The sequence below is a fragment of the Colias croceus genome, chromosome 11 (genome assembly GCF_905220415.1).
Source record: "Colias croceus chromosome 11, ilColCroc2.1".
Classification (NCBI taxonomy): domain Eukaryota; kingdom Metazoa; phylum Arthropoda; class Insecta; order Lepidoptera; family Pieridae; genus Colias; species Colias croceus.
Window position 1 is genome coordinate 5,779,102 of NC_059547.1, and position 24,826 is coordinate 5,803,927.

General features: G+C 32.9%; 3 protein-coding genes across 6 annotated transcripts; 2 read left to right on the forward strand and 1 right to left on the reverse strand.

Moving 5' to 3' along the window:
* The first annotated feature begins 1,211 nt into the window (after nucleotides 1-1,211).
* On the forward strand, nucleotides 1,212-10,368 carry LOC123695323 (protein PHTF2). 2 transcript variants are annotated; one of them, XM_045641142.1, is made up of 15 exons: nucleotides 1,212-1,383; nucleotides 1,699-1,788; nucleotides 2,413-2,558; nucleotides 3,469-3,677; nucleotides 3,920-4,059; nucleotides 4,308-4,448; nucleotides 4,719-5,361; nucleotides 5,473-5,512; nucleotides 5,910-6,026; nucleotides 6,502-6,680; nucleotides 6,941-7,077; nucleotides 7,503-7,731; nucleotides 8,041-8,136; nucleotides 8,573-8,815; nucleotides 9,035-10,368. In XM_045641142.1, the coding sequence occupies exons 2-15, from the start codon at nucleotides 1,769-1,771 to the stop codon at nucleotides 9,182-9,184; spliced, it is 2,490 nt and encodes an 829-aa protein (XP_045497098.1). In that variant the 5' UTR covers nucleotides 1,212-1,383; nucleotides 1,699-1,768; the 3' UTR covers nucleotides 9,185-10,368. The 2 variants fall into 2 exon arrangements, with proteins under 2 accessions (XP_045497098.1, XP_045497097.1); XM_045641141.1 differs by lacking the exon at nucleotides 5,473-5,512 and adding an exon at nucleotides 5,708-5,822.
* A 637-nt stretch (nucleotides 10,369-11,005) lies between these two features.
* On the reverse strand, nucleotides 11,006-18,876 carry LOC123695344 (putative RNA-binding protein Luc7-like 2). 3 transcript variants are annotated; one of them, XM_045641173.1, is made up of 9 exons: nucleotides 18,663-18,709; nucleotides 18,478-18,572; nucleotides 18,050-18,128; nucleotides 16,478-16,576; nucleotides 15,841-16,059; nucleotides 15,535-15,747; nucleotides 14,845-15,056; nucleotides 12,880-12,943; nucleotides 11,006-12,549 (listed from the first exon to the last, which is right to left on the reverse strand). In XM_045641173.1, exons 3-9 carry the CDS (start codon nucleotides 18,080-18,082, stop codon nucleotides 12,499-12,501), a joined length of 891 nt encoding a protein of 296 aa, XP_045497129.1. In that variant the 5' UTR covers nucleotides 18,083-18,128; nucleotides 18,478-18,572; nucleotides 18,663-18,709; the 3' UTR covers nucleotides 11,006-12,498. The 3 variants fall into 3 exon arrangements, with proteins under 3 accessions (XP_045497129.1, XP_045497130.1, XP_045497128.1); XM_045641174.1 differs by having other exon boundaries at nucleotides 18,036-18,128; XM_045641172.1 differs by lacking the exon at nucleotides 18,050-18,128 and having other exon boundaries at nucleotides 18,663-18,876.
* Nucleotides 18,877-22,019: 3,143 nt separating this feature from the next.
* LOC123695336 (phosphatidylinositol N-acetylglucosaminyltransferase subunit Q) lies at nucleotides 22,020-24,727 on the forward strand. The gene is made up of 7 exons (XM_045641161.1): nucleotides 22,020-22,715; nucleotides 22,795-22,920; nucleotides 22,998-23,133; nucleotides 23,222-23,366; nucleotides 23,651-23,843; nucleotides 24,136-24,250; nucleotides 24,363-24,727. Exons 1-7 carry the CDS (start codon nucleotides 22,170-22,172, stop codon nucleotides 24,542-24,544), a joined length of 1,443 nt encoding a protein of 480 aa, XP_045497117.1. The 5' UTR covers nucleotides 22,020-22,169; the 3' UTR covers nucleotides 24,545-24,727.
* Nucleotides 24,728-24,826: the final 99 nt, after the last annotated feature.

The window sequence follows — 24,826 nt, forward strand, 5'->3', positions numbered from 1 at the left end:
TTTTTATTTTATTTTATGATACAATGTGGATACAATATAAATATTTGCCACATACTTTATCCGTCATTTTAACTTTTCACTGTACAGTGTAAGTATACAAAACAATAATTAGTCCCTTCTTTTGGCAAGCCATGGTTACCTACTTAGAAAGAGACAAGTTGTTCTATAGTTAGTAGTTGACAAGTTTCTATAGTTAGTAGTTTAATGTCTTTGCAAAATTATTATAGTAACATATTACGTTGCTCTGATTTTCTTAAGGTAATGATGCGTTTTATTAGCCTGTACTGTAAGTATGTAAATGTAGAACATATTTTTATTGAAATGCAGCAATTATAGATATTTTTAACTAATTTTCTGAAACCTTGGTTCACATAGCAAGTGTCACAACACAGATCTCTACTTTTTTTTAAATATACTTATCTAGGGTGCCGCGTAGTTTCAATCGCGGAACTAAAGGATTACTATAGCTCATATGTTATTCTCAAGTTATTCTAATGTATAACACGTTATTTCTAGTCTGTGGTATAACCCATATTACCTAGTAACTATAAAGAATCATTCAAATCCGTCCAGTCGTTTTTTCTTGAAAGAGTAACAAACATACATCCATTCATACTCACAACCTTGCGCATTTATAATATGTATTAGTATGTTAGGACCAATATTACTTGTCTGTGGTTAGGACATAACCAATGACACACACACACACATAACACGACTTTCTACTAGTAAAATAATTTTGTAATCGGTATAACAAATCTAGATAGCAGAGTAACAAACTTACAAATTCTTAGAAAGCTATTTTTATTATTATCCTATCTTATCCTACTAATATTGTAAATGCGAATGCGAGTTTGTGAGGATGGATGTGTGTGTATGTATGTACTATGTATGTTTGTTACTCTTTCACGCAAATACTACTGAATCGATTAGGTACAATGAAATTTAGCACACTTATAGAAGGTAACTTGGATTAACACATAGGATAGGTTTTATCCTGGAAATCCTACGGGAACGAGAACTATGCGGGATTTTATTGACAACGCGCGTGAAGCCGCGCCCCGCGGGCGGAAAGCTAGTTAGGTAGGTAAATAATAAATATAAATTAAGTTACCTATTACTAATGGCAACTCAGATATATGACTGTCATTAAAATTAGACGTCAGGCTTTGACAGCTGTCAATAATTCAGTTTTTCTGTTGTCAGTTTGATGGGAAGAGGTGTTTTTTTATTATTGTCTACCTATTTACATGAAAAATCGCAATTTTAAAGTGAATTTACGAAGAAATAATAAGTTGTCCTAATCGATAATAAAAAAATTGCACGTTGGCTTAGAATAACACTCGTCAAAATGTAATTATAAAAATAAAATAATGAAATAAGGTATGTATATAGTTCAGGCAAATAACTGTAATACATGGGTGCGATAATTACTTTTTTTAAAGCAAAGGCTATCTGAATGTGTTAATAAGTACATCATACTGATATTGCATGATAAGTAAATGTGGACAATATATTTTCAAAACATAGTGCTTGTTGATAAAATGTTGTTACTTGTAATACACGGTCTTTGTTCGCCCCAAATATTCGACAGATTTAATAATATTTATGTATTAGTATGTTCTGGATCTTATAATACGGTACGGTTGGAAATCCATAATAAAATCATATTGTTAATGTAATTTTTCTACATTTCAGATAAAATACGTAAAGGAGAAAAATATAAGAAGATACGTCTTTTTCAGTCCAGTCAAGACACTGAAACATCATGAAACAGCTTGCTGCCTGGTATGGTCATGTTTTTATATTAAATGTTATAATATATTAATCATAAAATGTTAATTTCTAAATGCCTTGTCTAAAGTTCATGATTCCAGATTAGATAACAGTAACTATTAAATGTAAAGCTTTCCTTAATCGTAAATGAATTGTTAATATAAAACTTGATAATGATCAAATATTGGCTGCTTAGTTCATATAACACCAGCTCTCGGTTCTTCTCAGCTGCATTAGTGTTTTAGTATCTGTATCAGTAACTTTATATTATTGAAATAATTCAGGTAATTATACCAAATACATACAGATTATTATATTATTTAATTTTAAATGTTCAAAAAGTCATCAAGTTTTACATTTAATATCATTCCATCAAATAAATTTATCTTTTCTAGAGCAACTGAACATTATGTCATTTGAAGCTTCTGAAAATTCTCTTGTAATTCCGGATTCTTTATACACTGTAAATCCTATTATCTATGTTCAATAGCAACTCAGAATAAAGAACCCATAGCTTTCATTTTCATACTAATTTAAATCAATAACTTGAAATGAGCTAGAAAGTAAGAGGAAACCTTGTCAAACCAGTATTGTCTAGGTCAGTCAATTAACATAGATACAACTATTTGGTCATAGGTATCAGAAAAAGATAAGTTCGTATGATAAAGAAGAATGGGAGACCATGGTGGAACAGCTGTTGATGAGGGGCACTTACCGGCGACGAATTATAGACTCGTCTTCTCATGCCCGTTCTTATCTTATTGATGTAGATTTAGTTAGAGGTAAGTTAAAGTGATTAGTTTTATCATAACATATGATACATTGTATATTAGAGTTGACTGTAAAAAATTGATGGTCACACCGACCCTGTTTAAAATGTATAGTCCTGTAAAATTATGGCAATCAATAAAGAAAATAGACTAGCTGCAGCTTGCGTCAAGTGGTACATGGTCAAAAGTTTATTTCGAAATAATTATAGCCTATATGCAAGGTTATTCGTTACATTTCGTACATGTCCATTCAGCTGTCTTCGTGTTCCATATATCCACTCATCCATCTGCACAAAGTTTCATTATTATGTATAACATTATTAATAACTTTATATCTAGATCAGTAAGCAATTTTACTTTTCAATTATGAATATCATGTCTAATTGTCTAAATAATCAAAAACTAATGGTTTTACCATGCAGTAGTGAGTTGAGTAATCAAATATTGATTCTGCTATAAACAATTATTGACTTAACTATAACTTTATTAGCTGACCCATTTATCAATTTGAATCAGTAGTTTCTAAGATAAGTGTGTTCAACCAAACAAACCAACTCTACAGGTTTATAATATGTATTAGGATAGATAAATTTATATGTATCACAGTATAGATAAATTTATATGTATCGTAGTCATAGTCATATATATTCATAGGGTTTCCAATTGGGGATTTGTTTCTAAGAATAGTATAATGTGTTATATCTGTATTCTGTATCATTGTCAATCTACTCAATTTCATACAAATGGTCAGGTTTTGGAGACGTTATAAATTCGCGACATAGAACCAATTACCATATTCCTTGCAAACAGCTTGACCTATTGTTATGAAATTTTATATGTATTCGGGATATCTGAAAGAATAATAGTATCCTGGCTGAAACACTTTTGCCGGTACAGCCCATAATAATATAATTTTCTACAGGTTCCTCGTTCCCAAAAGCGAAGCCTACGCTCGGCATGCGCCGTGTAGTATGGTTCGCACTTGTCCGCCTCGTGTTCTTGCCAGCGCTATACCAATGGTGGGCGCAACAAACCTCGCCGGCGTGTGCCAAATTCCTATTGTCCTTGTGGTTCCTTCAAGTACTCAATATAACATTGAACTTTTTCACACCGACGAATATTGAGTTAGATGTAAGTAGATAAGCTAAAATTTCACACCCAAAATTATTTATTTCTACATACTTTTACATTTATTTACTAGAAGTAATATTAAAATTATAATGTCCCTTCTATAAACATGAATCCACCAAAAACTACAGTTACCTAATCTTCCTAAAGTCATTTCGCCGATTGAGTTCAATTTTTTACATAACAATTAATTTTTTATTTTCTAACAAAAACTGTTTTATCTTATGAGTATTCTATATTCCTAGGCCAATTGCTGGATAGTCCCAATGGTCCTAATGATTGTACTAAGCGTAGTGCACTCGCAAATTGTATGCACCACTGAAATGGAGCTAGCCAGAGTTCGGCCAAGATCTACTTACAGGAGAAAACTACCGAGATATTTTAGGTATATTTTAACTTTTGTACCTCCATAACAATGTAGCAACTGTATCATGTTATGATTGAGTTAAACTCTTATTTATTCAAGTAATAGCAAAACGACATTACAATAAATTATTTTTAATAATATAAAAAATTCTGTCCTGGCACAATTTTTTAGATTCTCCACTGTATTAATCAAAGTCAAATTTATCAGAGTTAAACCTAATGTCATTATAAAATATTAAATGGTAATATGAAAAGATAATATTACAGACGGACGCGTTCTTGTGACGATGGTAGCGGCGTTGCTTCGGCTGAGAGTGGAGCGACTTCTAGTCAAAGTAAAACTCGTGTGACAAAACCGCCTAAGTATCGTAGACGGGTCTCAAGGCCAGATATAGCTGATGGTTTAAGGTAATAACTTAATAATTTTTAAATATAACTTTGTAATGATATATCATCATCATCATCATCATGATATAATGATATATGTCGATTGTCTATTCTCATCCATTCAGGTTGTATGGAAAATATTTTATGTTTGTTCCGTAATCAGTGATAAAATTAAAATTATAAATAGAAGATTGAAACACTTTTAAAGGATAAGTAATAAGTATTATTTTCAATTTAAATAGATTATGTTTTTCATTACATTAAACTCTCTATCAAGTTTTCATATTTCAGGAAACGACGAAAGGAACCAACAAAAGATAGTCCTCAAAGTGATAGTCGCGATTTAACCAAAGAAAAATTACTCAAAAAGAAAGCAAAGGATTCGGACGACGAAGACTATATGGCTTGGAAAAAACCTGAAGTTCCTCCTACTGAAACTTTAAACCCACCTCTTGATATCGCTGAAGCTAGCACATCTTATAAGCCGAATGTTTTAACCAAGAAATATTTGGAAATCTTCAATGTACGACAAAATCAGCAAGAAGATTCTCCTAGGCCAATATTCGCGGATGGAGACGATGGTTTTGAAAGTCTTAATGGATACAATTCGAGTGAAGGAGATAATCGCAATAAAGAAAAAGCTCCAGAAGCTAACGTTGAGGATAAAGAACCAAATGTAGAAAATCAGCAAATACCCCAGGTCTCTTCAACATCAAAAGAAACACGTAAAGTCATTGATAGTAACAGCGATAGAGATAAGATCGAAAAAGACGACGAAATAGATGAGAAATCAAATGATCCTGATTCCGATAATGCAGTAACGACAAGCAGTCCCAATACTGGCAAAAGAGCCGGTGTTCGTTTTAGGAACTCCTGGTCCACGGAGAAGCTAAAAAAATTTGCAAATGATGATGCCCGTCTTGATAAACAAAAGGTAATTTAATGAAACAAATGTAGTGAATATAAATTTATTTTCAATATTCTCGGCTAATTATTTCTTTTCCTAGAATGAGCTTGCTAACAAATGATTTTTTTACAATAATAGGTGGTTATACCTGCTGGCAATAATCAACATGGTTTTCCAGGTAGATTATCACAAAATCCATTGTGGCATGTCTTGATTAATTGTTTCCTATACGAAATCCCTAAAACATAATTAAAACGTAAAAACTGCTTTTTCAGGAACCTGCGGGCATATTTAAAAAAAAAATATATGGGATTACGTATCCGAAATTGTATTTGTGTGTAAATGTCAAAATTAATATGGGCGATTTGTTTAGAAATTAGAAAATTACCAGACATCGTCGTCTGACGGGGAATGCTCAGCTTCCGCGCCATCCATCGCACTGCCTTCGCACCATACCATGTCTGACTGGGTTGGGCAAATCACTAACAGTAAGATATTTCACCTGCCTTTTCTAACCTCCTTCATGTTACTTGTATTATCACTTTTCTAGAGTAAGACAATGTGGTGGTTTTTAGGTGAAGAAAGCAGCTATGAATCGCAGTCTGAAGCCGGCCATTCGGATGTCGGCTTTCATTATACTGCAGATAGCTCGTGGGATCCCTTTGCTATACTAGATCCTTCAAGTGATACAGGTAAACTTTAACCTAATATGAAAAGGAAAACATACTGTAAATATTCTGTAAAATAGTTTTCTATCATAACATACGGAGTTGTCCAGAATTAAGGTTGTTTTAATTTTCTTTTCTATATTGTTATTAGAAACAACTTCTATCTCTCTCTCTCGGAACGTTTTATCACCGCGATGATTTAGTTTTATACAGACTGTCCTCTAATATGAATGAATGAATGAATCAAAATACTTTATTTGCATCAAAACAAGGAAACAATACGAAAAAAACACATACAAAACAAACACATGCAAAAAGGCGGCCTTATCGCTAAAGCAGCGATCTCTTCCAGGCAACCTTTAGTCGAGGATCATGAGAATTACGTTTTAATATATATAATTATGCTGTGTATCATGTGATAAACTCGGTCTGTCTTAAAATAGCTCTATATGTATATCTAATAAAATTTGTCCATCTTTATTAAAAACAAATCTTCCAGTAAAATGTACAATGTGGGAGCGCGGATCAACATTACGCGCAGAACTATCGGCAGTGGATATAAGTTGGTACGTGGTAGCGCGTGCTGAGAGAGCAATGGCGGCTGACGGGTGTCTATGGTCCGGGTTGGTTATGGCCGCTCTGGTCGCGTTGATTGGACCGGTTTTGAGGCTTATTCAGGTAATATTTGGTTGTTTCTTGTCTTCTTTTTAATTTATTATGGAATCATAGGAAATGCCTTGGTGTTTGGATATAAATTAATTTTATCGAAACTTGACGTAAAGTTGCATGCCATTTTTTAAATGTAGTTCAATCGTGTTTTGGGTTCAATCGTTCAATAAAAAATGTATTTAATTTATATAAGCATAATGAAAAAAAAATATCACAAGAAGTGCGTCAAATCTGCTTCCATTTTTATTTTTATGTTTTCTTTTTATTAGGTTTCCATAGAGCAGGAAGGAAGTACCGAGGAAGAATTGCAGTCGATATCCCTTATGAGTATACCAGCAGTTGTCGGTAATTACACTCAAGGATCTCCGTTATGTGTATTTAATGGCGCTTTTGGGGACAATCCTTGGTAAGTACATATATTTTTCCCTAATTTTTCATGGATAATCGCTATCAAGAGGTGATCCGATAACAAATTCTTGTTTATTTCACAAATGAAGAGCCCTAAACATTAAATCATGTAAAAATGTTTTCCTGAGCCCAAAAAGATCTTCAAAGCTTTAATATAATAATCTTCGTTGAATACAATTTTTATAAGTGTACCTATCACTGACGTAATCTTCAAATTATACATTACTAGTGGTCCGCCCCGGCTTCGCCCGTGGTACATATTTCGCAATAAAAGGTAGCCTATGTCCTTTCTCGGGTATCAAAATATCTCCATACCAAATTCCATGCAAATTGGTTCAGTAGTTTAGGCGTGATTGAGTAACAGACAGACAGACAGAGTTACTTTCGCATTTATAATATTAGTATGGATATATTTATACACAGGGAGGTGTCAACAAACATGCTATCCTGCATATTACGTTTCACTCTAAGCGGGCTAGTATTCTTCCTCCTCGCGGTATCGGAACGTGCGTACAAACAACGCTTTCTGTACGCAAAGTTATTCTCGCACCTGACGTCCGCGAGACGAGCGAGGAAATCCGAACTGCCGCACTTTAGATTGAATACAGTGAGGAATATCAAAACTTGGCTCTCTACTAGGTCTTATTTGCGGGTAAGTTTGAACGTTAAGGATTTATCCTAATTTTTTTATTCGTAAAGTTGTTATAACTCAGGGGGTTTAGAAAGTTTATCTCCGTTTTTCTTCAGTTATAACTTCTTTTCAATGCATTATCATAAACGCCCATAGTTTTGTTTTCCACCACTCTAAATAAATGTGAGATGAAGACAATATTGTTACATCTATAGAGACAATTAGTTATGTATAGAAAAAAATATTTTCGTGATATTTAATTAATTTAATTGTATGTCGTCATATTATATTTTTTATAATTACTCTAATAATAATTAATTAACATTTTAGCGCCGTGGACCTCAACGATCAGTAGACGTTATTGTATCTGCTGCCTTCATGATCACATTAACACTATTGGCCTGTGTTAGTGCTCAACTTCTAAAGGTATAGTGTCTTACAATATTTCAGCCAATCATACTATAATATACATTGGACAAATATTGGACAAATATTAACTAAAAGTACTTACCTTGCTATTATAAATATATGCATTTTTTTATAGAATCAAAAGGAAAATCTCTTGAGATAATATGATACGATTTGATGCGCACATAACATTTGTTATAGCTTTAACTCTCCCACAAAATCTCAGTTCTATAAAATACTAGCTGCTCCTCGTGGTTTCACCCCCGTGCCTCCACTCCTGTTAGTCGTAGCGTGATGATACATAGCCTATAACCTTCCTCGATAAATGGGCTATCTAACAGCGAAAGAATTTTTCAAATCGGACCAGTAGTTCCCGATATTAGCGCGTTCAAACAAACAAACAAACAAACTCTTCAGCTTTATAATATTAGTATAGATTACAATTACCTTCCAGGATTCTATAACTCTAGAAAGGAGTTGGTTACTCGAAGCGATGGTATGGAGCGGCTGTCTCGGAGTCTATCTATTGCGTCTATTGACCCTTGGCAGTAATGTGAATAAGAAATACCGTGGATGTCTGTCCGCCATACTCACGGAACAGATAAACTTACACCTGGCCATGGAGCAGCGGCCAGAGAGCAAGGAACAATTGACGGTAGCTAATAATGTGCTGAAGTTAGCTGCGGATCTGCTAAAGGTTAGTGAAGTTATGTACAATTGGGAAATTGCATGTAAGAATTGGAAGAGTCCTTGTTCTTAGTGTCGTAATTGTATGATAAAACACGCTCATCAAAGGTGTAAAACTTGATAAAAAAGTGAAGACAAGAAATTTATAGGCATCCATAAACATATTTATTTTTATGGATTCATTATCTTCTGATATAAAGATATACTTAAATAATGTTTATTTTTCTAGGAACTGGATGCACCATTTAAAATATCAGGAATCTGCGCGAATCACTACTTGTACACTATCACTAAAGTGGTGATTCTATCTGCTCTGTCGGGCGTGCTCTCCGAAATGTTGGGTTTCAAGCTAAAACTACACAAAATTAAAATAAAATAATTACCTGTAGTCAATAAATACCTACAAATTTTATTAGTAGTGCCACATTAGTATAAGAATCTTAAATTTTTATAGAATCGTCAATAGATCCAAAAAAATAAATTTGGCTGTTTTGACGTAAATAAGTGGACTGAGTTAGTTTTAAGGAATAAAAAAGACGAATTGTTGTTAGCGCAAACAGACCAATAAATATTTTAAGTATTAGGTAGATACTACATATTTTTATTATGTATAAGTTCGAATATTTAATTTTATCGGATAATATCTCGAATTAAGATTATACGCTTGCGTCATTTGCTTTATGTTAATTCAAGGTGCATAGAGCTCAATGCCAAAATAAAGATACGTATTTTGAGAGGATTTAATTAAGCACGTTCTGTCGCTTTTAAGTTCGTATTTCACGTTTTTACTTCAATTGTGTTTTTTACTATAACATGAAATTACCTACCTCTACTTATAATTATTTTCAAATACTCTAGTTTCGTACCTATGTTAAACTTGCAAATTATTTTTGCTTTTGACTGTTTATTTTTAGACACCAATTTTTATTTGATCGACGTACTCAGTCGTTGTTCTATTTTTGAAAGTTCCTTGTTCTGCTTGCGCTAACATGCTAGCTGCGAGAAGGATTTGAATATTAATATTATAATAATGCACTTTTTACCTTTCTTAGATGTCTGAATGTAATGTTACTAGAACATGCATCAATGCAATTTTGTACTGTTAGTTCTTTAAATAGATTTGATCTCATAGAAAATCTTAATAAATCTCATTTTATAGATAAAACCTTTCTAATTGCTGTTTTATTCATAATAAATACCTACATTACTACTTCTTTTGGGTGCTAATTTTTCTATAACTTACTTATATGATAAATATTTTATGTTAATTGGTTGAAAATTAAAAGATATTATATTGTGTCGATCATGGTTATATACATAAAAATATTGATTCTTTATTTAGGTATATAGAATAAGCTATGGCCAGTCTGCCCACATTATCTATTATTTTATGATAGAAACTTATATTAGTATCTACTTGTCCCCTAGGTCTTTTGTATTATTTCTTTGTTTCATTTTTTGCCATAATAGCGTAGCGCTACCTAGTTAAGTGTAATTACGTGTAAGTAGCATAAAATGCTATAAAAATTAGTACCTATAATAAATATCTTTGAAAAATATTATGTACGTGTTTTTATTTATGATTCATCCTTTTAGTGTGTTATTATAATAAAGTACCTAGAGTTTATATCAAGTATGGCACAATACTTTAAAAAGAACCAGTAAATTATATTTGACACATAAATTGATTAAAAGTTCACTATTATCACGCCTGAAAATAACTGGATCGAATATAATTGTCGTATTCCTTTGGTTAAATCTGCAAATTTGATTGAAAGATTAGCGCGTTCATTGAATGATTTCTCGGCATCAAGGGGCCGCGGTTGACCGTAGTATTCGATATAAATTTCAGCTTGATACCTCCACACGTTCCTGAGAAAGGATGTTGACAGACAGACAGACGGACAACAAAATAAGGGTTCCGTTTTTCCTTTTGAGGTTCGGAACCCTAAAAAACAAAAACACTATCGCATTTATAATCCTACTAGTGGTTCGCCCCGGCTTCGCCCGTGGTACATATTTCGCAATAAAAGGTAGCCTATGTCCTTTCTCGGGTATCAAAATATCTCCATACCAAATGTCATGCAAATTGGTTCAGTAGTTTAGGCGTGATTGAGTAACAGACAGACAGAGTTACTTTCGCATTTATAATATTAGTTTGGATGTAAGGGAGTGAGGATTAATAAATAAAACATATGTATTTTGAAAACATTTTATTTTAACACAAAATATGGTAAAATAATATTAACAGTAATAGACTGGATTATATTTAGGATGCTGTCACAAAACCAGAATTGTCGTTATTAATTAACTTACTAGGCCTGCGCAATCTTGGAACAAGCATATAGTTGAAAATAACAATAAAAAAGCAAATATAAGAATTTTAAAATCTTACAATAAGACATGGGAATCATGCATTCTAATCCTAGACTTATCTATTTATTGAAATTCTTTGCAATCACTACCTAAAATATTACAATCATAGTAATATTAATAATTAATTATCGTACACAGTTCAGTGCAAAAATTTACAAAAGTCTTAATGAACTCATTAACGCTAGAACTCAAAACCTAAGCATATTGTCGACTATTACCTATCTATATGTGTCACAATATCTGCTAAGTCTTTTGAGCTATAACTCTAATCACATTTACTTTGTCTGCCACAAAGAAACAAATTAAAAATATTGCTTAGAAGTTAGAATTTAAAAACTTTTTATACAATTTTGAATTTGTAATAAATTTTTCTAAAATAAAACATTTCATTAAATATTATCAACATTATTGTATATTTATGCGAGATTAAAACAAATATGGCAAACAAAGAAAAGTAATACATATTATATAATATTCAACATTAAATTCCTTATGCTACATTACATTATTACATTACATACTATTCCAATATATTAAATAAGCTATGGTAATCAGAAATTTCTTTCTGTCACTGCACCTCAGTATCGATTTTCCTATATTGTGATTTGTGATGTTTTTCAGTCACATGGAAAAAAGCAATTCTATGAATCGAGGTAAAATAAGATTTTATTACAATGATGGAGTTTGAACTTAAGAAACATGGTATATAAGTTATATACGCAACAAAATACAATTTTTCGAAACTGAAAAATTATTCTATTCTCCATTCATATCTCCGACCAAACAATTCGTATTAGCTTTGCGCTTGTTACAATCCCCATGCTTGCTACAAAAGTTTTGCAAAAAGTCTTTTTTATTTAGTACATTTGAACCGTATATGCCTAGAAATAATTAGCTATCTGAGAGGGATACAGAAGTAATGAGGAAATGTAATAATAGAAAACACGTACGAAAGAGTTGATAGTATTTAGTAACTGATAATTTACAAGTTAACAATAGGATGCACATATGAAAGGTGTATTGTCATCAATTTATTGAGGACGGGCAATTTAGCTGTTTTACAGAAAGTCTAATATTTTAGTGTTGACACATGTAAATATTTATAATCCGTATTCTATTTATTTTATCATTCAAGCATAAAAACATTTCAACTTAAACTCAAAACTGTGTCTAACCCGCCAAAAATGTACAAAATAAACCATTTACATAAAAAAAATAGCCTGACCAAAATTTCAAAACGTCCAATACAACCCCATATTGTTGTTGGCAAGCGCAAATCTAAGCCAAGCTGCATGTTGGGTGTGGCGGCGGCGGGCGCTAGTCGCGGCGGCGCTCGCGCGAGGCGGAGCGCGCCGAGCGGCTGCGGCGGGCGCTAGTCGCGGCGGCGCTCGCGCGAGGCGGAGCGCGCCGAGCGGCTGCGGCGGGCGCTAGTCGCGGCGGCGCTCGCGCGAGGCGGAGCGCGCCGAGCGGCTGCGGCGGGCGCTAGTCGCGGCGGCGCTCGCGCGAGGCGGAGCGCGCCGAGCGGCTGCGGCGGGCGCTAGTCGCGGCGGCGCTCGCGCGAGGCGGAGCGCGCCGAGCGGCTGCGGCGGGCGCTAGTCGCGGCGGCGCTCGCGCGAGGCGGAGCGCGCCGAGCGGCTGCGGCGGGCGCTAGTCGCGGCGGCGCTCGCGCGAGGCGGAGCGCGCCGAGCGGCTGCGGCGCGCCGAGCGGCCGCGCGACCGGGACCGCGACGCGCGCTTGCTCTTGCTGCGGGACCGGCTGCGTCTGCAATGGGAATCAAAAATGAATTTAGATTTTGTAGTGCGTGCCTGTTTTGTGGCTATATGAAGGTGTTGTTATTCTGTGTTCTTTTTTTATAGTTTAATATAAGTATTTAAGTTGCGAATTAGTTAACATTCTTAGCGCAAGGTATTCCACAATTTTTTTATATATATTGTCATCCAGTTGATACAGTGGTAGAAAAAACAATCCATATTTTATTTATTTATTTATTCATCTTAGGGAAACAAACAATAGAGTGTTTCTTAAAATTAAAAAAAAAAAAACTATACATATATCAGCAAAGTTTCCACTGAAATTTACATTCTTAAAGTATAAAAACACATTCAGTCACATACAGTAAACATTAATTAAAATTTTACACATAAATTATTAATTTAAATTTGTTAACATATATATCGCAAGCATGAGTACAATTTAATGATCATAATTAACGTTTATTCGAACTTTTTTTTTGAAAGATTTTAGACTTTCACAAAACAAATCAAGGTTACTGAAATTTTTATTATAATTAAGACAAACACGGTATAAATAAGTATTTCTAGCAAAATTGGATTTAAGATTCGGTAATGCAAAAAGGGCTTTGTCACGAGAGCATATACGCGGACATCGTAAGAGTAAATTGCCTAAAAGAAAAGAAGAATCGACGCCATTATTAAGTATCTTATATAAGAATACCTGGTCTCTTTCATGTCGACGATTTATCAAAGGAAGCACTTCCGGAATGGAACCTGACTGATTAGATCCTTTATAATTCAAGTGTTTGATAAATTTATTTTGGATGTGTTCAATATTATTTATGTAGATATTATATTGAGGATTCCAGGCTGTAGATGCATACTCCAATATAGTTCGTACGAACGAGTTATACAAAAGAATTAAAGTTGAACACATTTTAAATTCCCTACCAACTCTTAAAACAAAACCAAGCATTTGATACGCTTTGGCTGTAATATAATTAATATGGGCTGAAAAAGTTAACTTATGATCTAAGAGGACACCTAAATCTTTTATTTCAGTCAGCCTAGTCAGCAATATTCCATTCAAAGAGTAATCGAACACTATAGGCTTAATTTTTCTAGTAAATGTTATAACGTTACATTTATTCACATTTAAGTGCAGGGAGTTCGCAGCGCAGTAACGACACAAGTTTAAAAGATCCTCCTGTAGTAAAGAGCAATCACGTTGATCTTTGATCACTCTAAATATTTTCATGTCATCCGCATAAAGTAAGATATTACAGTGTCTAAACTGACAAATAACATCATTTATAAAGATATTGAACAGCAGAGGACCTAAGTGAGAACCTTGAGGGACTCCAGAAGTGACTGGAATGAAGGAAGAACAATGACCTTTGATATTAACAGCTTGGCTACGTTCTCTGAGGTATGATTCCAACCAACGTAGGAGATCGCCATGTATACCGGCCACCCGAAGTTTGTGAATTAACAACGAATGGGAGATTTTATCAAATGCCTTCGAGTAGTCGGTATAAACCACATCCACCTATCCACCCTGGTCCATAGCACAAGCCACATTATGAAGAAACTCACACAAATTAGACTCTGTGGATCTTCGGTCAATAAAGCCATGCTGCTGTTCAATAATAACTGGTCTGATATGTGGAAATATAGCATCATAAACAACTTTCTCGAATAGTTTTGCGATATGAGTGTTTATGTATTTTCGATTATTATATATTCTGGGCGATCTAATTCATCTTCATCATACATATGCATATTGCACATCTATTTTCAAAATGTTTCATCCTAAGATTAGAGAACAATTCAAGACAATGTATGGACTACCTATTCACCTATTACTTTTTAGTTTTAAGTTTTTACAATTACTCCATTAAAACGGTTCAATAACGAACAACAACTCACTTCTTCTCCCGCTCACGCTCACGCTCCCGCTCACGGTCGCGCCCACGCTCCCGCTCGCGCTCCCGCTCGTTGTCCTTGCGCTCGCGGTCGCGCGGCACCTCGCGGTGTCTCCGCGCGCGGCGGTCGAGCTCGCGGCCGCCCACGTAGTGCCGCCGTCCGCCGCTGCGCTCGCGTTCCGCACCGCGCTCCTCGCGACGCTTCTCTACCGTTTTCTGTGAATAAATGTTTTATTACTTCCATGTAAATTTATTTGTAGTTAAATAGAAACTAATACAGTCCTTATTGCTCTTTCAATTAGTGAAGATGCTATCTGTTTGTATTAGGTGCTCACAAACACAATAAAATCGGTTATAAAATCTTGGGATGCGTATATGCTTCTTGGGAATCTTACTTTAAACCAATCGTCTAAATAGGAGTGCAGGTTCATGCAGAAAAAAATGTTGAAACGGTCATAAATCGTTATCAATACTAAGAACATTAAGAAACAATTAAAAATAATTAAATTAAGGAAAATACGAGTATAAAATGTCATGCATACGCTATAAACCAATTACAATATTACGAGTTTTATAACTTAATAACTACTCATTTTAAGAAAGAATCCATGTCACGAATATTTATTATCGACAACTATTTCTTGTAACTATGCAATAAAGATAAAAAATCGTGCCATTTAAAATGAATTCTTACCTTCAATTCAGATAGCTTCTCACGTATAGTAATAAACCCAAGATGGAGTTTGCCGCCAAAGTGATCAGCCAGACGGCGGTCATTATCGTGGATACCGAGGTACGCAGAGCACACTTCACACACTCGCAACTTCTGCTGTTGGTACGACGATGCCGGCATTGAGTTACGGTACTCTTGCTCTGCCACTGCCTTCTCTTTACGCAGTTCATCTATCTATAATAACGAATAAAAAAAATATAATTTAACGTTTTACTAATACATTCCAAATTATTATTATAAAACATTTGCACCACTTTTAGATTATACCTCTGCCATTAATTTGACACTCTCTTCGACCATGCCCTCTTCCCCCAAAGCTTCAGCTCGGGCCAACTTCTGCCCAATTTGCTCAGCCAACTCATGAACAGCATTTGCTTTCTCAGTAACCTCCGCTGATAGCTCTTCTTGTGTCTCAGCGAGACGCTGTTTCGCCGCGGTCGTGCGACGGTCACAATCTGCTATGAACGCCTCTAAATGCTCTGTTGCCTGCCCATCAAAATTTATATTAATATCACAATCACAGAAAATGCAAATGTTTAAAAAATAGTGATAAAATAATTAATATCAATTAATTACATTACATACTGTTGAAATTAAATTAAATTGGTAAATATTTTCATTAACCATTATAATATTTTCCAATGATTCAGAATATAAAAAAACTTCAAACATACTCAATATCTGATGCATTTTGTAAACCCCATCCTATGAAACATGAGACTTCAGCATGATGTGCAAAAGAGAACTATTTTTAATTAAATTATAAATATTGAATTTTAATCTTTTAGTACATCCTTAACATTCAGTTTTAAACACATTATTATTATCTCAGACATTAAGAAAATAATTAGAGTAACAGAACATACAAGGAATACAATGTATGTATAACAAAAATAATACTTACATCAATATCATAGAAATAATCTTTGGTTTTCGAGGCTAACTCATAGTCTGCACGCAGAGCCAGATCATGAATTTTTGGACACTCACCTAGATCCATGCGCTGTAAGACAATTCATTATAGATAATTATGAGGGAATTTATCTACAATCGTGAACGGGGACGGAAGAATATATGAAATTGATTTTCTCTAATGTCAAGCATAAAGGTAAGATATCAAATGTGTTTGGAGATTCACTCACTTTATTTTATTTTGTATGTAAAAAAGGTCAGATGATTTGCAAGTATATATGCCAGAAATAGTTGCATCTTTAGCACTAGTCCAGATAAACCTACACAATGACAAAAATCAGTGGGAACTATAAGTGATATAAATCAGTCAAATAACCATTGTAATTATACAATCCCTACCTAATAACAAACCATCTCTAATTTGAAACAAAAATAGACCATTGATAATATCTAATATAAAAACAGATATATATAAATGTATAGAGAAGCTAGAGATAGATATAAAATAAAACATCAAAACCCCTATTGAACGCAAGTAAATGTTTAAAAAATACATACAATATTATGTCACCAACACAGCCCATCCTCAATATGGTTTCTCCAGCACTTAAAATTATTTTCATAATACTTACAATACCCGTGAAATAACCTCGTTACTATCCTAACCAGGAAATACTCTTATAAATAATGTTTCAATTAATTATAACACAGATATGACTAGAACACTTTCCGTAAATAACAATCATTCATAACCTTATAAAATATTTATTTCCCATTGTTACATTGGGGATACTCCTATCACCTTAGCATATGAGACAATATTAGCATTTACTTAGTGATATAAAAAAAACTTACATTGACATAAATTTGGTAATTTTTATTTAAGTATTTATAAAAATTAAGAAATTTTTAACACAAAATAGTTTTTTCATTTTCATAATCATTGAAACTAAAAATTTCGATTTTAATATTTAAAAATAAAAATACAATTAATTCCATTTCCTAAAATAACTTACAAGTTGTCACTATTATGTGTATGGATTCATAATATATTGAAATATTACTGCACATTTTTTTAACCAGACCCAAAAACCATGAGTTTCATTATTTGATATTTATTAATTTTATTTGATAGTACATTAAGAACTTGGGATGAGTTATTTTTATTTTACAAAAGCATTAAATTAATTATTATAAATCATAATTATACTGTTAGTTTTTATAATGTACTTTTCTTTGTTTAATTGGGTGACTGACAACCAATATATAAATATCATGCAATAATTATTTTATTTATATTTATCCTAAATTTTCGTTCACTAGCCACTTAAACAGCTTGGTACATACCCAATGTAGTAAGAATGAATCAGCAAATTGTTCTCCCCGACTTTAAAACTTTTTGTATGATTTTAACCTTGTACTCACCACAGCAGCAATAGAAACCGAAGGACAAATTAAAATTTTAAATTTAAGCCTGAGTGTTCCATTAAATTAAATTCTGCATAGCAGTAAGTATACAATCAGCTAACTAGAAATGTTTTTATACGTACATCTTGGTACTTACAGAACAGCCTAACTCATACAATCTATCCCTCATCTGTTAAGTATTGTGATGAGCAATAAAGACTAGTGTTGGGCATTTTCTGAAAAGCATATTTCACCACAGTTAAGGCCACTCTGATAATAACTTTTGAGGGACTACAGTATAATTATGTAGATTATGATTCAAAATGGATGTGAACTGCAAACATAGGGATTTATTATGGTTTGAATAAAAATAAAAAATCGCTCATAATAACGTCTCTATGCATGCAATTGAATAAGATTGAGAACCCAAGTAATGATTAAAATGTATCGTTATAAAATATAACTACCTTGTTTTACTGATAATTAATAAATCAAGTATAATATATTAGAACAGTAAATCAAAATGATCAAAATCCAGTCTATCCCATCACTCTTTAACCACTACATCAATAAAAAAAAACTCACCGTAGAAGATAAGATTTCATGAGGACAGCATTGCAGTAAAAAGGATTTGCATACGGAATCATCATAGAATTTGACACCATGTCTATCCGTTTCGCCTAAAAAATCGTTGAAAAATTAGTATCGTAATCGTAAGAATATAAATTCTAATTTTAAGGAAAAACAATTGAAAAGTGCACGCTGAATACCATTGCGAGCTGTTCCCATCAATTGATCCAACATCGCCCTCATTTGCTCGTGAGCCGACATGGTGGTAGTTTTATTATTTATTTTACAATATGTAATTGGCAATAAATAACAAAGATACCTAGCTGAAATTCAAAACATAGTGAAGGAATACTAAAATTAAATAGGTATAAATTTAATCCACAAGCCAACTCAATGCTAGCAAATTAGAAAATGGCGATAGTCAATTTGTCAATAGACAATAGACGACATCAAAAATGTCATACAATTGTCATTTTAACCATAGGCTAGATCGTAATAGAACTTATAAAACTAAGTAATAAAAAGTGGATGTGTGAATTTTTACAATAAAAATAATTTTTATTGTAAAAATTTTAATTATTAAAAACTTCATGAACAGCTTAGATCATTACTTAACTTAGATCATTAAGTAAGCCTTTAATGATATAAGATGAACAGCCATGAACAGTTTTCACACGTTTTCTTATGTGTAAACTCTTAATTACCAGGTTCCAATGGAATTAAATCCATGGAAATGAAAGCTATACGCTCGGTCAATTCGGTTTCCTGATCCAATTAATAATAGTCTAGACTGTGAGATAACTTCCGCGAGCGGTAAGGCCGGCCACATACATCAGTTTTCCTGATACGATTTCCTGATCCGTTTTCCGAAACCGCGCCTCCGAACGCAGTAAATTCATACAAAAGTATTGCATGTCACACACATTCGATAACTTTCCGTAAGGTTTTATCTTCGTCCGTACTTTCCAAATGCAAGCCCATGCATCCGGAATAACTGCTAACGGATTAAAACCATAAACATTTCTGGATAGGCTCGTAATTTAGCTCCACATTTAGCTCTTTTTCATAATGTTGGCCCTCCGTTAATCTTTGTGTGTTTACTCACATTGATCTTGTTCAAGAAGCTTATATCCTCTAATACACTGGATATTGCACTATGACCATTAACTTGAAACAAGAAACTATGACATTCAATGACGTCAGTCATGTTTTTTGTCTCTTTCTATCGAGTGACCACGCTGGTTTGTAAATTCAGGAATTTTCAAAATAGAAAAAACTAAAAATCATGGTCTATAAATAATAACGACATATACATATTTTTAACAGTATTTATATTATAATATTATGGTCATACTTTATAGGTAGGTACATACAATTTTAATTGGTATAGAATGATAGTTATAAATAATTTTTGGCTACAAGGCTTGGATATGAACCGATATATAGCATTAACATCCTTTGTAAATAGAGGAAAGTTGTGTTTTGCATCAGATGCTGTTTACCAAATTGTTAGCTACTCAGATCTTCTTTTTAAACGCGTTGCTTCGACGGGTCAATTTCAAGCCAGAATCATCAAAGAAAAACTGTTTATAGCAGCCTTGCACAAATTTCAGCTAACTTTACAAAGTTTATTTTTAAAAAGGTATTTTTTCCTGGGTCGTAATCCTCAGTAACCTTGATGGGCACATATATTTCTTTTTATTTTACTTTTTGGAAAGCTGAAATACGTAAAACAAAAAAATATGAGGTAAGTTAAAAAAGTATAAATTTCAATGTAAAAACGAACAATCTTATAACTACATGTGAGTGCAATACCGATGTCATGTGTTGTTTCATTACTAGTGACAATCTTTAAAATGGTGTTCTAAATTTTCATCATAATATTTACAATATATTCTCTTCGCTATCCATAAAAACTCGTCATCATGGTTACCTTACTTGTTAAATCTGTTTATTGAAAACTTGTTGAAAAATGATAAAGTATTAGGGAAATAACAAATTTAACATGACTGCTTACTAAAATGATGCTAAATTAGACAATTTTTGCCATTGAAATGATTCTAAACAGGTAAATGCAGGAGTATTGAGGAATATTGTAAATAACGTAAATATACACTTGCCTGTGAAATTCTATGCCAGAATTTGGTGTCCAAACACTTCTGCAATTTTGCACAATACAATGCATTCTTTATATTCGGAAAATATTCATTAAATAAGCAACAATCTTAGATTAAGGATTGGTCTCCGCGCGCGCTACGACTAGATACCGCTCCACCTAAAAACAATAGCTCCGTGAGTGCGGCAACTCAGTTCTGTAGTGTGTGTAAGGCGATTTGTAAGGACGCTAGTGTGTGTGAAGAATTGTACTGCCAGCTACATAAATTTTACCCCATAAATGGGAAATGGGCTATCTTGGAAAGAAGTTTGAAAAATATTTTTATTTCATTTTGGCCTTGCCGGGAATCGAACCTATGAACATGTGACTCAAATCCACTTGCGATGCCACTATACTATCACAAAGGTTTTTTAAGTAAAAAAGCGGTAATAAAAAAAAAAACATATATATGAGTCAGTTAAACAAGGTTAAACAGAAATAAATTATTGTTATTATCATTTTTTTTTTATAATATGCGTTAGTAATAGTATTGAAAAAAAAACATTATGAATAAAATAAGTTCAAATTAAAAGTGTGTTTTTGGGATATGCAGTACGGCAACACTAAATGGCGTCGTATTTTCGTAAACAACATTTTCAAAGTACAGGTGAAATATTGAATAATACGATTATTCCTGATGGTACGTAATCCCAGTGTCTTTCTTATTATTTGTTGTATTTTTTTTAAACAGTTTTATGGCACAAACAGGCATTTTACTTCAGGTTTTGTCCAAAATCTTTAGAAACTATCGGTACGCCCTCTCCACACAATGCTTGTGACACGACTGGCTCGGGTAGGTACGCCGATTTCGGCGTACTTTTAGTTGCCGCATTTTTCGAGTACGCCGGCGGTATCTAGTCGTAGCGCGCGCGGAGACCAATCCTTAATCTAAGGCAACAATATTAACTTAAATATTCGAAGCGACGCAATTTTTTTGACACACATGCCATATTGACAAAGTGAGAGTTGCTACAATTTTATTATGGTGACTACCCATAATCAGGGAGTATCGCTTTTTAATAATTGGTTCAGATACTTAGTTTATTTAGCATAAATAATAATTGTCTCATCCAACAATGCTTCTGAATGACGTTGTTGGCAATTTATCAACAAACTCATGTACAAAAACTAACCTTTTGCACAGAATATTACAGCATACATAGTAGCCTTGGGAAAACTTCGTATTAACAGTGGCAATACCAAGTTAGGTGTGAAAGTGATAAAAAACATGAACTGGGCAATATTTTCTTGTTACACGTCAATGTTCATACCGAAATCTCCAGTGTATTAGATTTATGCTTCTTGATCTTGTTGCTCTTTGTTGCTATTATAGAAAAAAAAACTATCTGTCAGTGTCATTGTAAACTTCATTGACATTGTACTATTTATTTTGAATTTTCACTTTGTGTATTTAAATTTGTAAATGTTTCACAAATTAGAATACTACTGAATGCTTAAGTAAAATTATTTTTCAATAAACAATGTTATCATCACATGCTACATGAAAATAGATATATACCTACCAAACATAATATAAGAGTGCAAAAATAAAATGCCGCTCACTAAAATTTTTCTGCCTTTTTCCCCTATTAACGATGAAGTTTTCTTTAGAGGATACTTAATTAAAAAACAGGGAAATACACTCATATACATTACTGAGTATTCTAATATACAGGCAGATATTGAAAACAAATTTAAAATGAATGGCGATACTGTTATTGGTTATTGTAGCAGCGAACCTTACATTCCAAAATATGTAAACATTGTACCTAAAAACATTATTCTCATGCAGCGATGTGATAAACCGAAAATAAGTGAATTGATTATAGACGGTGAAAAGATGTTAAATCGTCAAGTAATAATGGTAGTCTATGATAAAGACAAATTTATAAATTCAGAAATACTCAATATTTCCTGCAATGAATTACTGATGTTGCGAGAACTATTAAAAAAAGATTGTAATGTGCCAACAACATCAGAGTACAATCCAGTTCTAAACGCTCCATCTATAATATCATCATCTATGTTTATCCAACATTGCTATAACCAGTTAAATTTATTGTTCTGGTTAAAGCATAGCATACAAAGAGGAGAGAAAGTAAGTTTACAAGAAATATAAAAGGATGTATCCTTTAGGTTTTAACTTATATGGAAAATTAATTGCATCTATTTTGCAGATATCTATAAAACAAGGAAATTGGATTCTAGCTCTTATTGTTGATATAATTTTAGGCTATTACGTCTTGGATATACTGTTATTTGATAGAAATGAAATTGGAGTTTTATTACTAGGGATATTAGAGGTTTGTACCATACATTAAGTACTATTTTAAAATATTGTGTTCATTATTTAAAAATAATTCATGTTTTGTTTCAACAGAAATTGGTAAACTCTATGTATTCACTTCTTAAATGGCTTATGGGAGCACCTGCAGGGTTAAAATTAAACAATGCATTCAATAAAATGCTGGGTAAATACTTCTCTTATCATGTGGAGTTATGGTGGCTTTTTCTAGGTAATATATTTATTTTTAATTAATTAATTTACACAAAAATTTGATCTAGGAAAAATAATAATAATTAATATGTTAATTTTTTATTTAGATGTTTCAGGGGAACGATTAGACTTCATACTGCATATTTATCAATACTTGGGATATTTTGGACTTACCTTCCAAGCTGCTATCATTTCTGACATGTTGTGCATCACTACCTTCCACTCATATTGCATTTATGTATATGCTGCTAGGTAATATTATATCAATCCTATCTACTAATTCTGTAAATGCGAAAGTTTGAATGTATTTATGTTTGTTACTCTAACATGGAAAAATACATGGAACATATTTTGGTTAAACTTGGTAGAATCATATAGCAAATTGCTGGCTATGAATTTGCTTATGTACCAGAATAAGCTATGGACATGTTATGTACTTGCTTTTCCTGTGAGTTTTACTGCATATGAGTTTGCCCGGCACATTTACCTTCACATAAAAAACTATATTTTTAATGGATACAATACAATCTTTTCAGATTATTCAACATACAGATATCTGGTTTGATTGCTTTGTTGAGATTATTTGTGGGAAGGAAATACAATCCACTGAGAGGAACTATTGATTCCTGTGAATACACAAATCAAGAATTGTTTGTGGGAACAGTTGCATTTACTATATTACTGCTTCTACTGCCAACAACACTTATGTATTACATTGTTTTTACTATGGTAAATAATTTATCAATTATTAAAAAGAAAGTAATCAAAAAAGCATACAAGAAATTTAAAAAAAAGGTGTCCACTGCTCCTCCTGTAATAAGTGAAACTTCTTTAGGCGCATTGAGTAAAATTTCAAGGTTGCGTCATGACAGTACCATTATGTCATGGAGTAAGTCGACGATTTTAGTATCTGTGAATCTTGCCAAAGAAGTTTCACTTCTGACACGTGTGCTCGGCACACACGCTCCTTTTTTTTTGTTATTTTTTTTACAAAATAAACTTTTGAACATTCAATTTGCAGTTTCGCGTCTTATCATTATTTGTGCAGTATGTGTTAGCAAAACTGATACATTTGATGCAAACTTTACCATTTTATGTAATTACGCTATGGATGACGAGATCGCCAAAATTGGCAGGTAAATATTTATTTTTAGAATTAATATAAATTTAAAGCCACGAGACATTTAAAGTTATATAATCCATAATGTGATCTAGGCCTTAACCTTGTTAACATATTCTTTCTTTTAGGAAACATTTTCATTGAAGAAATAACTATTAATATAAGGTGTCACCTATTGCTCAAAATGAGACTATTCAATAAACCTTTGAAGGAGCTAATGAAAACTTTTAAGCCGCCTATCTCAATGCCAAAGAATGTGGATTGGAAGCATATTGTTTCCAGTGTATTTACAGGAAAGCAGATAATATAAGAAAGACGTTTAATTCTCTATTGGATAAGAGTTTTATATGTGACTCACATAACTTATACTGATGTTTTATTAAATATGATAAGTATTATTACTTCATCAAGACTTGTTAATTATTTATGGGATTTATAATATATTAGACAAAGTACTTGTAAATAATTGTAAATAAAAAACATTTTCTTTTTACTTATTCTTTTATTTAGATGATATTATTTCCGCACAAAAATATAAATTGTGTTGTCACCACACGTAAACATAAATGCTAGTAATTCACTATATGCATAC